We start from the raw sequence: 15,837 nt of genomic DNA, 5'->3' as shown, positions 1-15,837 counted from the left end.
TTCAACACGCTTTGCTTTTTTCAGTCACAATGCTGAAAACATGTGTAAGTGGCAAAAAAAGATCCTGGTTTTGAGCAGGAGAGTTACAGGAAAGTGACATCTGGTTTAAGGAATCTAAGAGAGGTGGTCGGGTACTGCCAGAGCCATTTCTGTGTTTGGATACCAGTGAGGTACTTTGACCACAGTTTCATAAACAATTCAGTCCTGCGGTGTCAGCAACAGAAACATTCTCATCTTCCCCCATCCTGACCACTTGTTTCATCCCTTGTGCACCCTTCCTGCCTTGTGCTGGCACAAGTGTTTGTGTAGCCATGCAGTGAAGCCAGCTGGGGAGCTGCTCCAGGCTAAAATTACTCTCTTTTTGTCCCTCTCCCTGCTGGTTCCTCTAACCTCAGTCAGCCCACCAGGGAGGAGAGGAGAGCAGAACTGGCTCTTTTGGCAGCAACGCCAGCTTATAGTACTCATGAAATCGTTGTTTCAGACTGCTTGATGTAGCCAGACCAGAGGAAATGCAATTCTTCTGATTGTTATGAAGGTAGGGAGACAAAACAGTGTGTCATGCTATAACAGCAACTAAATACTATTATGGATTACGGTGGGAGAAAACGTTCATACTTCCATTTCCCAAGGAAGGAGAAGCATGTGGAGGGACGCCAAAGTTGCAAAACGTTAGAAACACTTCAGAAGAGGGCAGCAAGCCTCCTACAGCCCTAACAGTGATTGCCTGTACCTGTAACCTGTGCCTACAAGCACGGAATCACATTACCTCAACAGTAAGGAAGAACTGTTTTGATCATCCAGCATAATTACAGATATTCAGACTGTTCCACTGTTCAAAAACTCTAAAGTGTATTCAATAAATGTAATTTCAGTTGCAATTCTTGAGCCTGATGCAGGACTTACTCACTTTGACAAATAATGATGTCACCTGCAGTGCAAGTATACGGAAGATATATTCTCTAATATAAAACCTGTATGAAAGCAGAATGAAAGCCATTCTAAAATTTCAGTTTGGGGCCGGGAATATGACTGGAAGAGGCTGCTGGAATGTATCCAGGCTTTCTGAAAAGTTTGCTCCTGATTGATAGGTTTATTTCACTTATTAGCAAGTGGTTGGCATAAGCGGTTTTGGGTGGGGTTTTTTTGGTAGGTTTTTTTTTTTTTTAATGTCCCTGTATCTACTATTTTATCTAGTCTAGTCTATCTGTATTTTTAAGATGTGAAGCACTTTCATCAAAACAAAGGTTGATTTCATTAAGCCAACATTATACTGCAAAATCACTTAAAAAAAAAAGTACTGATTCAATATAGGGGAAAGTATGACAGAGTTGCGCAACACAGCACTTTCAGTTAATGCAGCAATCTAATTTTGCATATAGCATTCTTTAGCATTACATTTAAACAAACAACTCAGTTTAAAAATTTAAGTTAAAGACAATCATGTCTTATTAAATATGAATGTTTGCAGGCCAGATAGTAGCAGCCTACTTTAAAATAAAGCATAAATTACTACTGTGAAGCTTCGGTGAAAATCACTGGAGCTTCAAGGCTTGCTTTGGGCTAATGTGGACATTGGCACACAGCTCAAAATATAGCGTGGCTCACGGTCTCCTTTCAAAAAAATTCCTCTCATAACTCCTGTCAAGCTATAATTCATAAATCTGTGATGCTTGAAGAGATTTACATTAGATGGGTAGTGCTAAAACTACATTTAGCCCATTAAACACAGAAAGATAACTTGGGCAACTATCCAATTTAAGTCTATGAGGCTTGCTGAAAAACCTTTTCTTCCTGTTGAAGACATCAGTAATCAATTACAATGGATTCTTTCATTGTAGAAAGAAAAAAACAAATGCCCTACAATAACATATTATATATTTGCACATATTGCAGCGGTCTAATCAAAAAGTATATACATTTGCATCTGGCTTTAAAAGATGAATATGTGCTTATACATACTGCACAAATGCACTAGGGTGCTTGCCTGTATATACACGTGTGTCTGCACATGTGTGCAGCAAGTCAGAATGTCAAAGTTATCAGGCTGAGTTCAGCTCAGGGACCCATCTAGCCTATACGATGCTTCCTGCTACCACTTTTCCAATGGTCTTCTGCCTCCCTGTGGTCAGTGACTGCTGAAGGTTCATCTGTAATGCCAACCAGAAACTGCATCCTAGTTATGCCAGACCGTTTAGGGAGAACTGCATGCCAAATGGATTTTATCTTCTGCAGGGGATACACGGAAGAGTCAAAGAGGAGTGGGCAACTGAGCTTTGCTGTGCACCTTTGAAGGGAGTTCAGAGGTAGGCAGTCCCCAGCTGACCTTGGAAGTCAGCCTGCAAAGATGACAAGCAACCAGGACCACACTGACATTGGAGAGTAAAAACTCTGCTACTCAGCACTGCGTAAGGGTCAGAACGATCACTGTGCCTTGTGAGCAAGAGCACCAAGCCTCTTACTATGATATACTTGGGAAAATAAAGGAAAACCTCGTCTCAGTAGGAAAGAGTAGCCAGGGAAAGGAAATATAATTATATATTGTGGCATGGCTAATTTCTACTTGCTTCTTTTTAGCTTTATGCTTTAATAAAAGCAGGTCCAGTTTTGGTTTGGTCTCATCAAGCACTGGTCTCGCCATATGCTGGCCATCATCTCTCTTGAGTGCTGAATAGGCTTTTTGACTGGCCACAAGTGCTACTTGTGACAAAGGCAATTCAACATAATGAAAATGAACAATACTGAGCCTAATTCAAAGTGAAGAAATCCAAATGGGGATTTATTCAGTGCTTCCTCTTGTTGATTAGTGTTACCAAATACCACACCACAAATCTAAAGGTCTAATTCTCTCTATGGAGTGCTTGTTAAAGTAAATTGAAAATTGCTGTATTCTTCAGAAGAAAACCGGCCTCTGAAGAACTGAACAGAAAAAGAATGACTTAAAACTGAAAAGAGTGAGGGAGGCAAAGAACAAAGTTAGTATAATTGCATATTCCTAATTGTGTTTCTAATGAAAACATACAGTGCTTTCCAGAATTAAATCCAAGAAGAAAACAACCCTCAGGCACTTTTTCTACCCTTCAGTTTAGAATCTGCCTGTAATCTTTTGAAGCATCAAGATCATTATTTATAAGGACACTCACAGCTAACTGTACCAAGACTGATAAACCTAAGAACTGAGAAGCTTAATATGCCTATAGCCCTAATTAGGACTTCTCACAGAAACCGATAGCCTTATCACTTCCTTGCATGCTAATCACAGTCTATTTTTAACCCTCCTATCTTCTGCAAAGAAAATCATATTCTAGATAGTGAGAATACACTAGCTTAAAGTTACATTAAAATTATATTGCTAATATAAAAATGTGTCTGTTCTTCAATTTTAAACTATTTTGTTAGAAATTGGAAAGTGATTCCTGTTTTGAAAAGCAGTAAGACTTGCAGCTTTTTAAGATGCCTATTAATGAAACTTACTACACACAATTTCTTTCCTGTTAACCAGTACATTACCAATAGAGTGATCATCCCCAGAGTTATCCCAGTCTTAAGTGCATCCATTTCATCTCAAAAACTGATCACAGAATCACAGAATCACAGATTGGAAGAGACCTCAGGACCATCTAGTCCAACCTTTCTAGGAAGAGCACAGTCTAGACAAGATGGCCCAGCACCCTGTCCAAACGACTCTTGAAGGTGTCCAATGTGGCCAAGTCAACCACTTCCCTGGTGAGATTATTCCAATGGGTGACTGTCCTCACTGTGAAAAATTTTCCTCTTGTGTGAAAAATTGATGAACACTAGCTACTTAGCATTCAGGTAGAAGACTCACCTGGGAAAATGGTTAGCTATTAAAGAAAAAAGAGTAAATAATGCATGCTAATGAATTCCACTCAAGACTTTAGGGTTGGAGGAGGAGGGGGGAAAAAAGGCACCCTATGGAAAAGCTTGACAGTTAAACAAAAAAAAAGCTAATACAAATGATTCAACAATAACTAAATAAAATTCAGTAGATAACAATAAAGTAACTTTACATCTACATTATCGTATGAGTACACAGGCAAAACTCAAAGAACTTCACTGAACTGCCTGCATTTACACAGTAGATAATTCTTTTCAAAAGAAGTTTTAAACATCCAAGGGAATCTAAGGAACTTATTTCACAGTAAAAAGGCTACATATTTTGGAGCAATTTTCCTTGTAATGATTAATAACCATTTATCAGTCATCTCCTCCTTTCATATAATGCTTTGACTGCACAGGTGAGAAATTCCAATCTTCTTCTGGCAAAAGCAGGAGAAAAGGATGCACACCTTTTACATTTGGAGAACTACATGCACTTATGCTCTTGTTAAGATCAGAGTCCTGACATCACAACATTCAAGATCAAGCACTCAACACAGCCACATGTCATTAAAGTTACCTTGCCCTGATGGTCATGTTTCATTTCCCAACCTCTTGGCAGCTCCAGCTGTTTGTTAGCAAACATGTTGAGGAAGCCCACCAAATCACGATTATGCTGGTAGCGCTCAAAATGGTGGGTGTCCCGCCGGACTTTGGTGATCATGTGCTTCAAACACGTGTTATTTGTAAACATGCGGTAGGCACTCTGAAAAATAAGTAACAAAAGGAAACAATTTTAAAAGATAAAATTTCTTCTTACTACAAAAGACATTTCCACTGTAAATAAATTATCTAATCATCTACAAAACCTTAAAAACTATCTCCAACTGAGTCACAACAGTATGAAAAAAATGGTCCTCTTCCTGAGGTTTTGGGATATGTATTTGATGTTTCTTATTTTGCTTGAGATACACAAAATTTCATAACTAACTCACTTCAGCGAAGCGTGAAATATTACAGATTCAATTTACCACACTTGTCCCTGGAACTGTGAAGAATCCTCTAACACTGAAATTGCTTTAAAAGTAGATATTTCATAGATATTCTCTAATTTCTGGAACAAGTCAAACACAGCCAGAGAATACAGCAATAAAGCTGGTAAGGTTTTCTAGAGGGCAGAGATACACAAGCTTGTAGAACTTACCACAGATCTACACAAATACTGTTTCTACCTATTGATTTTTTTAAAATACTATATCATTGCATGTCCATGTGTGATTTATGTAGTAAAATTAAAATAAGAAAGTAAAAAGGAGAGCACTGAGAAACTGGGAAAACTTTAAATAAAAGGGGAAGATAAACAGTTAACACCATTCCCTCCAGAAAAAACCCAGCAAACCAGGAACCAGATCTTTCTCTTGGCATTAGCAATAGACAAAATCCAAGTCACAGGCCCTCACTGTGCTGTTACCTATATCACTCTGTGTCCCCACACCTCTACTGCCTGGCCAGAGATCTTATCTACCTCCACACTATTTCATATATTAAAGATAAAGCTATGAAAGCTAAGCAGAATGATTCAGATATAGACAAACATACATTTATAACAAAACCAAACTAACACACATCAATAATGTAAAAAACACTGAGTTATTAACAAGTGTGCTTACAGACAACACATTATTCATTCCATTTCTTCGGTTTACACTATACATCCCGTTATGCAAAGGAAAAGAAGTGCTAAAAAAACCACTACATAAGAAGAAGCACTGAAGAACAGGCAAAACAGAAAAGGAAAATATCTTTCAAGATGCTTTTTTGCTCAGTGTGACCTCTAATGTATTTTGATACAAACCAGGTAATCTGGAAAACAAATCATCCCATAAGGAGCAAAGTGACTGAAAATGATGCTTATTTTTTAAATTTTCAGTAGTCTCTTACCCTCTGCAAAGCACAGTCAGAAAGCTACTACTTCAATATACAAATGAGTTTTGTATCATGTAAGAAAGATGAGGAGTTAAGTGACAAGTAAGAACTGTAGAAGTTGTAATGCCAACTAGGACAACACTGATAACCCACCAACTGCAAGGAATGATGATGAGTGTTTGAATTTTCCCAGCCTCCCTATAGACTAACAATATCTTAGCATCAAACACCAAGCAGTCTCTTCGTATGCAAGACAACTATATGTATAAGCATGGACTTATGAAAGTCTTTCAGCTGTAGACACTATACTCACAGGGTTAGAATGCAGCACTGTAAAGAACTCTGGGCTGATAAGGAATTTCACAGGAGGAGACTGGAGCAATAAAGTAAGTCTGGATCTGGAGGTAGAGTGAGGCAGCACATTCTCTCTTCGAAAATCTAACAGCAAAGTGAATGACAAAGACTTCCAGTAATAATCATTACAAAAACATCACTGCAAACAACTATATTGATTTGAAACACACAAGCAAGAAAAGCACTAGGTATACAATTATTTGACTTATTAAGTATTCTTCACGTAAGTGTACATGAATTTCTTCTAATATAGCACTGAAGCTCCTGAAATATCACAATTTTAGTTTAGTAACTTTTACTTGTTGCTTTTGGTGAACAACCATTAAAAAAAAAAATCATATCCAATTATTAGGGTTACCAAACATGTGCCTGTGTATAAGATGCAAGAAGGTCCCTGTGGCATGCCCACATTGCTATACTGTAGATGTATGCAGATAAGTTATTTTTCAAATGCTAACTACTGGATATAAAAGCCATTGTACACTTTAAAATGTTTCATTCCTCCTCTAAAAAAACCAACAAAACAATAATTCGCTGCCATTAACACAACCCTAATCCTGATACAGTATTTAAGCAGCTCACATAAGTAAGAAACAGGTTGCCAAGGAAGTACCTTTCAAGTTTCAACTTTCAAGTAAACATCCGAGTCTTCTCCTAGCAACAGCAAAAGTGTCCCAATTTTTCAACAGTACCAGGAACTGGAAATGTATTATGAGTGGTATTTGCTACGATGTTAAAACTTATCTTTGACAATCAACAGGACATTTGGATGCATATTTTAGTGAAAATGAAAAATTGCCAATTGTCTGCAGGGATTTTACTCTAAAATACATGCCATCCTCTACATTTCACAGTTTCCTTCTTTTACATATTGCAGTACTCGCGCAATTCCCCATCAAATAAACATAAATCATGTAGGACGTAGCTACCATGGATATAAAAGAACAATAACCAACATGCAGAGAAAGGAGAAGAGAGGCAGTGAATGAGACTCTAAACTGAAGGAAAACTAAGAAAAAACTAAAGAGAAGGAAGAAGAACAAAGACAGAGTAAAATGCTACATATCAATGGGTAAACATTAAGGAAAAAATGGGAATGATGACAAATAAAAGATGTTCATTCTAAGCATTAGAGGAAACCAGAAAACAAAAGGGTAATAAGTAAATAAAAAAGAGGATATTTAGAGACACCCCCCCAAAGGCCTCCCACATGAGGCATGTCTATGGACCAACAGCAGGATAGCATAAAGACTCTTGAAGCTACGCCTGAATACTTGGGCTGGGAGCGTCTTCCAGGTAGGCACTGCAGTTGCATGTTAATTCTGTAGCGGTACAAAACTTGACTGTACACCAGTCACTTCTCACAGCCTGGAAGATGCTGTGACATGCTGCAGGTAAGTCCACTGTTATAGTCTAGGTGATCTGGAAACCAGAATGTGCACCAGGTGGGTTTTTCTTGCAGTTTAGAGGCTTACAAAATTGATTAAGAGCTTATTCAGCTGAACTTGCTGATTAGGGTTTAGCCTGAATTTGCTTTAAACTGATTTGTTTACAGCACAACAAACCATCTAGCTGCATATGCACAAAGACAGAAAAAGCAAAAGGATAAGGCAGAAGTAAAGAAAAAAAATATAAAGGGAGCACTTGGCTAAATCACAAGTTCTACAACAACTTGAAACTCAAGAAAGGGTGGTATTGCTTGGGTATTAGATTAATTCAGGAAAGAGTATTATAAGATAAAATCAAAAGCATCTAGAGACAAACTAAAGCACATAACACAGAACTATGCAAGGGACTGGGTAGGTGACAAACTATAAATGTATTAGTAAGTTGGAAGTAGGAAGATGACCAAGGAGAGAACCACTTGCTGAGAAGAAAAACTAGTCACGATGCTTAGAGCTCATTAAAAAAAAAAAAAGATCTTTCCTTCTGTCTTCATTCCAAAAGTTAACGCTGACCAGACAACCAGAAGAACTAAAAAGCAGAAGAGAGAGAACTTTCTTCTTAGGCGATTCAGAAGGTAAAGAGCTGGTTAGAGACTGTGGTGCAAATCAGAGATTTTCAAACCCTTTGGGTTTGATGAAGTGTACCCTAACACACTTAAGAAACTACATGAAGCAATCTCCGAGACATTGGTGGTTATTTCAGAGGTCTGAAGGAGTACTCAGAAGAAAAGGGATAAATATTATATCCATTTCTAATAACATGTGAAAAAAGGATGAAGTATAGACAAGTTGACATATTTTCTATTCTCACACAAATGAACTAATTGTCAAACTACTTAAAGCATTGAGAAGACAGCAAGGTGGAGAAACACAAATAACCAGGATTTCTGAAGAATGAATCATGCAAACTAACAAAGTTAGTTTCTACTACTCAAGTATTGTAAAGGCCGTATGTTTTGATGTTGATAAGGCCTTTACTATTGTTTACATGATACAGAATCATGCTGGGGGAGAAAATCACCTGAAACAGATGAAACCACTTGGAGACATGTATGCAGCAGTTTGCAAAAATGTACTGAAGAGCAGTTATGATTTATGTGAAACAAAAAGAGTACACCAAGTGATGCTTCACTAAGACCTCTCTGGGTCTGGTCCTATTCATTATTTCTATTAATGCCTGGATAGGGAGGACAGAACTTGCTCCAACTCAGAGATGCTGCAGTACTTGGACAGCAGGATGGATAAGGTTCAAAACCATAGTGACACACTAGAAAAGTGCCATGACCTGTGTGCAGGTAGGGAAAATCAACTGCACAAACACCAGATGAAAACCAGACATCTGTGCCAAAGATCTGCACACAAGGGTCTGGGCCTGATTTCAGCAGATCAGAGACTGAACACTGGTAGTTAGTGTCCAACTATCAGAAAAAAAAGTAATAATTATGCGGGAATGTACAAGGAGTGTTGTGTGTAAGACACATGACATTTCCGCAGTCTCTTCAATACAGGAGTCATAGCTTTATTTAATTTTCTGAAATATTCCTCAGGAGCTGCAGACCAACTGAAGACCATCCTGAGTAGCCCAACAAAATAATTTGAGACGTAAAAACACAAGCCACAAGGAAAGACTAGCAAGTAATGGATTTAAGAATATGTTATAAGAGAAATGATAGGAGAAGACTCTCTAAAATAGTTACAGAATGTCCATCAATTGGAGAACATGCTATAACAACATGAGACAGCATTTGCCAAGTATGGTTTAGGTACAGCTCATCCTACCTATCTTCAGCACAGATATGAAGCAAGTGACTGCCCAAAGTCCTTTCTAGTCCTATATTCTACCATTTCAAAATGCAGTAGCAGATCAAAAATATTTGTAACCCCGATCATGCAGTTTTAGACTTTTTCACTGCAAATGCCCCGCCTATATTTTTACCCAGTCAGGTACTGACAGAAAAACACTCTGAATCTTATATTCAGCTCTTCAGTGTATTGAACAGGCTGAGCCATAATCTTCAAAAACTAGACAGCAATTAAAACAAATGGTCTCATTTTCACCCAGACTTTCAGGGGCAGAAGTCTGGTTCTGCCTTACATCATCCTCAATAAATCATCTATAAGTGCTCCCTTTAGAACGGAGGAAAAAAATTCTTTTTCTTTTTTTTAACCTGCATTTGAATGGTGAAATTCAGTTTCCTCTCCAGGTCCATCCACAGCATTTGTATGCTCTTCAGGCCTGTCATTAGTCATTGTTCTTCGGATGCTCTGGTACCTAGGGTTAGAAAACCGCACTTTATATATAGTATATGGTAATTATGGTCCAATTCTAGCTCCAAGGGAGTTTGTCCACCTTTTCTGCCATGTAGGTTAATATACATTGACCTCTATTTTCTGCATTAATAGCCTTCTGAATTTCTGAAAACCATTATCAGATTTTTCTTTAGCCACATAGCTTATGAACATAGGTGGAATACAAAAGCCCTAGAAGCCCACGTGCAAATTAAAAGGGACAGCCACATAAAAATAAATACATATGTCCAGCTGCGGTAGCAACTGTGACCATGTCTTCATACGCAGTCTTACAATGGTGAATGCAGTTTTGCAAGCACAAATTCACAAACAACAAGGGTAATTCTTACCGGCGATTCAGCTGTTCCATTTGCTGTATGGAATTTGACCTCTGGAGAATCTGTGGGGCTGGGGGGGCTGTGGGTCGCTGCCATGTTGTTGTCCTGTTCACATGGTCCACATAAAAAATCCGTCCATGGCTGTCAATTCGAGCCTCCCAGTCTAAGTAGCAATAAAATACTGTGATCTATGGAGAGCTTGGGGTTTGTTTATTTATTTATTTTAGCTCTGTCACTTTTGTAACTGAATCTGTTGTTCCAGATTCCTCTTTTATAGGATGAGTTTAGCACAGAGCTTTCTTACTGAATGGTGAAGGGACACGGCTTTTCCATATTTTATCTCATAAATCAGATTCCCCACTGTAGTTAAGATTCTGTGGAATCCATATCTAATAATTTCAATTCCTTTCTTTATTCTATTTCTCACTAACCAGTAATTGTCCCGGGGGAAGGGGAGTATCAGGATACTTCAGAAGTCCAAGGATACTTCTCTTGGACTCTTGAAGTAATTCAAGATCCTATCTATGAGGGTTATTTCCAGTGCAAAAGGCCAACGGATAAGTACCAAAAACCTTGCAAAGCTTAACGCCTGTCATTGTTTTTCCCCAGCAAGTAGCAGCAGGAATAAAACAGATCCCTTTGTTCTTCCTGGGTTTACATGTGCCTATGTGAAAGGTAAGCAGACCTGCCAAAGAAGATGGGCAATTATAACAAACTCCTTCATATAATAAATGCATGTTCCAGAATTGCTGATTCTGCAAATATCATAGCAAATCCAATTTCTTGTGCAAGCAGTACCTATAATGCTGTCCACTGGTTTTGCAACACAAGCTACAGAGAATGTTAGAAGTCTGAACTGTGGAGACACACCGGGAGATCAGAGATGAAGGCGCTGGGACCCTTCCCCAACCACATCTGGCTTCTCAGTACTCAGCAGAAAGTAGGCACATCACAACACCTAGGCCTTAGTTCATAAGCTTTTTGGGTCAGAAACACTGCCTAATAACTGGTTATAAAACGAGCAAGATACCAAGACACTGCTCATAGACTGGAGGCCATGTAATCGTAAAAAACATTAAGATATTTTATATACAGAGACAGATGTGCCTGATTATTGGGCACTAGCAACTAGAGAAAATGTGCAAACCATTTAGCACATCAACTGAAAAATGGTCTTTGAGAGCTCAGAAGGTTTCTAGAATAGACTTTCTATATTGCAAGCCTAGGTGGAAATGTCAGTCACTGCCGTAACATTTTAAGAGCACCAGCAAGCAACCAATCCTACATGACCACTGCTCTGTGAGGAAAGACAGCATAAAAATGTCTTGACAGCAGAGAAGGAGAACTAAAGTGTACTGTAAAGTATTTAATGCTGACAACCTTAAAACCTCAGGCCTTGTTACTGTATGCATGCTATGACTTCTGTCAGCTCTTGGAGGCAGCCAAGTGGCTCACTGCATTACACTGTAGTGCCTGAGCTGACTCACAGAGGGACAAAAGGCAGGTTTTGAGATGAACTCATATTTTATCATCTCCACACGGCAAGAGTGTATTTTAGCTGGCCACAATGCATATTACCCTTCTATCTTTATGATGCACAATCAAAACAGCCTATTAGTGTTTAAAGCATTTCTAGTGTGAACAAGAGCTATGTAGGAAAGCACACTCTGAGAAGTAAAATAAAAAGCAGCACAGTAGGATAGGAATAAAAAGAACCATTTAAGGAGCAAATTTCAACTCCAGGGGAGAAAATTCAAAATTTTGTATTACACTGTAAATGTAAAATACAGGTTTAAAAATAAACAAGATTACATCAATGCAAAGCTTATGGCACAATCACCATATTTGCTATTCAAAATACAACACATTTGGAAGCTAATAAAGAATTTAGTCTGTATCTCAAAAAAGCAAACATTTCAACATTCTCTGAAAAACGTTTCAATTTTTTTAAAAAGAAAAAAATTATTGAAACAGATGTTCCTGTGCAGCAGTTCCATTAAAAAAAAAAGTAGTATCTTCTGATGAAATAAAAGTACTCAAAATTTTTAACCAGAGTTTGTAAACAAAACAGAACATGGAAATATTCTGGGAAGGCCAGAATTGTCCATTGGGGACAAAAACAGAAAAAACCACCCACCCCAAAAACCATTTTAAATTTGTGAATCCATTATCTGCTTAAATGTCAAACCCTAAACCACTGTATAGTACTTGATATTTTTCTTGTGGTGATTATACCTCCAATTCTGACACACTGCCTCCACTTCTGTAGTGTGGCCTTGCAGAAGAAAAGAATTTTTGCCTGCCTTCAATTTTAAATACGCAAGTTTCAACACTTGGGCGATGGTTTCTAAAGCAAAGCACTTGCATCAGTGTTGTGATGGACAAGGATATCTTCCATTAGTCAAATCGTTATTAGTCAAATGTGTTACAAATAACTTAGCTGGCTGAATTGCAAAATTGTAATTAATCAAGGTTGTTTGGTCAAGCTTATTTGTTGATTTTTCCCTAGGAATGTAGGAATTGGAGCATAATGTTGCATGTTACAGGAAGAAATACCAGATAAATATTAAATTTCTTTCTCTTGTTCTTTAACTTAAGCTACACAACTGAAAGAAATACACCTTATTTTTCTCTCTTAGTTTCAGATCCTGGTGAACCAACAAATAGAATACAACCCAAATTACAAACTGTAATTTCTTTGTAACTAAAAATTGTATTCTAAATGTTTTCTCTGATTTTTCACTGTTAAAATATTAAAACTGTTGCATATCCGAAAACAGCGTTTTGGAGAGAAAAACTGAATCTAGGCAACAATTAGTGTTTAAGTTTTTATTCACATTAGCAAATGAATGATCTACAAAAAGACTGCATTGGGCTTTGATTGTAAAGGGGCGATGCGTATAAGCATGCCCATGCATGACTGTGTAAAATCCCAGCAGGTATCAGAAATGTTAGAATACCACACAGCCAAACCTTTTCCATTAACATTCCAATAATTTTTCCAAGCAGTTATTGTAGTTTGCTTCTGAAACACAAAAAGGAATCTATGTATAAACCATGGTACTATAAAAGCTATCCCTCTGCACTTCTTTTTTATTACACTGATCTCTGAGTTTTTCCTGTAACGTTCTCTGACTTTTTCAGTATGAAAAGTGATAAAAATGCAACTAAAATATATGTCTCCCAGACACAACTTTGTAAAAAAATAGTACTGGTTTATTGAGGTAGCAGTTAATTAACTTTAGGATCTGCATGCAGGATTAATTTGTTATATGCATTGATTATAACAGAAGCAGCAGGGAGCAAAATCTTCTCATCACCCTGGCTTTCCAATACACAGTTATATCTGTGTTCTGCTATCAGGCTCCTTACAGTTACCCCCTTCCATTACAGAACACAGTCCCATTTCATACAGTGAAACAAGGACCTATTAATCTTACACTAAATCTCTCTATTCCTGACTCCTTTTAAGTAATAGAGCTTTGCTACAGACTTCAGTGGGTCTGAATTTAACTTTTTTTTCTGCTTTTTTGTTTTGAAGTAATGTTTGCCCATTAGCTGTGTAGCTTTTTTCATGGTCCTTTCTCCTTTCTTTAAACATACAATACTGAATAGATTTTCACTGTCCCAAGTTTAAGCAAGTGAATCAGTCCAACAATTGTGAGCAATGTATTTTTCATATGCATTAGAGAAATTACAATTTATCTGTCAATTTAGCATCAAACTGTTGCTTAACACCCAGGTTTATTTTAATTCAAAACGTCTTAACACTGCCTCAAAAAATACAAGGAAAACTCAGACACCTTTCCCATGATCTGCAGAGATTAAAGATCTCATGTATTTCTTTGTAAATCATCACCATACAAGAAGTATTCAGAGATTTCAGAGTGCTTGATATTTTTCCCTTATATAGGCATATAGTGCCTTATATAGTGTATCACCTCACCTCTCTATCCATGTGTACTGCATACTGAAAAGGCAGCACTGTGCCTTCCTATTTCTCCACAAATGACACTTAGCAAGTCTGTATACACCAGGTATAATTATCATAACACATCCTGATAGTTTGCGGACTGAGCAAAATGCCTTTTACAAAAAAGCACTAGACTTCATCATCATCACCCCTCACTTAGAAATTCTCAGCTGTTCATTCTCAGTTCTCACATTTAAAAAAGAAATATAATGAGATCTCAGTGATGAGATCCAGGCAGCCTATTCCCCAATTAAAGTATGAAGAACCTCACTTGGTGGTAGAGCCTCATCCACTCTCTGGTACCGGCTAACATCCTGACGTACCGAAGGCAGCGACCTCAAGGGCTGATGGCCATTGGCTTGAGAACCTGGAATCAAAAGGCCCACAAATTACATTTTCAGTCAATGTGGGGAAGCCCTAGAGGTGCCTCTAAAGGGATGAAGACAGGTTAAAGCTTCTGCAGGACTATGATATTTCAGGATATGTGTAATAGTCAGCTATTTTGGGGGGCAAAACAAATTATATCTGCAGTTCTGGTTAAGTGGTTTCTCTGAGATGCGCTGCAGTCCTGGTCCTCAAAATGTCACCTCTTCGGACATGTCGCATCCACCTGTGACCAGCGGAATACAGGGCACAGAAACAACAGCATGTGCCAGAGCCAGATCCCAGCAAGGGACAAGGACAAAGCTCCATGTGGCCGCCACAGAAACCTGCTGTAAGAGTGGGAAATGAAACTGTCCATTGACATTCCTTGTTGCAGCCATGCTGATCTGCAAAACACAGTGCAAGCTGCCACCTAATAAAAAGACTCCCAAATATCTAGAAACTTATGTAAAAGAATATATTGACAGTATTTGAAATAAATACCAAAATTATTATTTCCAAGTCAGAGAGCTGTTTATGAAGAGAAAAAAATTAATAGGTCCCAAAACTTTTGAAGTGTTATGAAAAAGACACATTCAGAAATCTAGTTTCAGTGTACCCACTTGATTAGATCCACTTCAATCCCTGAAGAAGTTGAATGGATAATCAATTGTGAAATGTGCTTGGAAACAATCTGTTAGGAACACATCTCTACTTTCAGTGATTTTAGTGAGACACAAAATTCTTAACTGTTAAAATAATTTTACAGTTGGTAAGAGTTTCACGGTGTTGAGTAACACGTTCCTCTCCTCCCATGGTTCCAGCTGTGCTAGGATGTGTCTACACAGATAAGGGACAGGGAAAGGGAAGATAAACAGCCTGAAGTGTGACTAAAACCCAATTATCTTATCCCCCCGCCTTTCTTTTGATTACTCTTATGTTTTAATGTTAATATATGCATCCATTTTCTTCCCCCCTATAAACACACCAAAGAAAAAGACCCAAATATAAATTCTAGTTTGCATTTCATGGTTTTGGGATTATTTCACCCCCATTACCATTTTGATTTGCAAGCAGAGTAATATTGTTGAATTCTTTCCTCCTCTTCATCCCCCTTCTCAGTATTCTCTCAAGACTTAAAATATATCCAGTTTCAAAATAAACATGTCTTGGATATTTCAGTTTTGAATTTTTATTAAATCAAAAACCCCAAGAGTATCTTGAGGAAGGGAATAAATCTCAAAGGAGAAAAAAAAACCTTGGAAGATAACAAAATTGAGAAATGAAGATCTTTGTTTTCAGATGTTAATTT

The 15,837-nt window shown here is 37.8% G+C and overlaps 1 protein-coding gene across 4 annotated transcripts in view; it reads right to left on the bottom strand.

Annotated features, from left to right (window-relative positions):
• Positions 1–15,837, bottom strand: part of HECW2 (HECT, C2 and WW domain containing E3 ubiquitin protein ligase 2) — a 178,252-nt gene that overhangs the window by 45,444 nt on the left and 116,971 nt on the right. For all 4 annotated transcript variants that reach the window (XM_064451970.1, XM_064451969.1, XM_064451971.1 and 1 more), the window contains 5 exons: positions 14,434–14,529; positions 10,202–10,352; positions 9,731–9,834; positions 6,077–6,201; positions 4,418–4,603 (listed from right to left, as the gene is read on the bottom strand). In XM_064451970.1, coding sequence (XP_064308040.1) covers positions 4,418–4,603; positions 6,077–6,201; positions 9,731–9,834; positions 10,202–10,352; positions 14,434–14,529 — 662 coding nt within the window. The remainder of the gene's footprint in view (positions 1–4,417; positions 4,604–6,076; positions 6,202–9,730; positions 9,835–10,201; positions 10,353–14,433; positions 14,530–15,837) is intronic.

This window comes from Phalacrocorax carbo, chromosome 5 (assembly GCF_963921805.1).
Source record: "Phalacrocorax carbo chromosome 5, bPhaCar2.1, whole genome shotgun sequence".
NCBI lineage: Eukaryota > Metazoa > Chordata > Aves > Suliformes > Phalacrocoracidae > Phalacrocorax > Phalacrocorax carbo.
The sequence above is the reverse complement of the archived record's forward strand: the minus strand, read 5'-3'. Positions and strand labels throughout refer to the sequence as shown.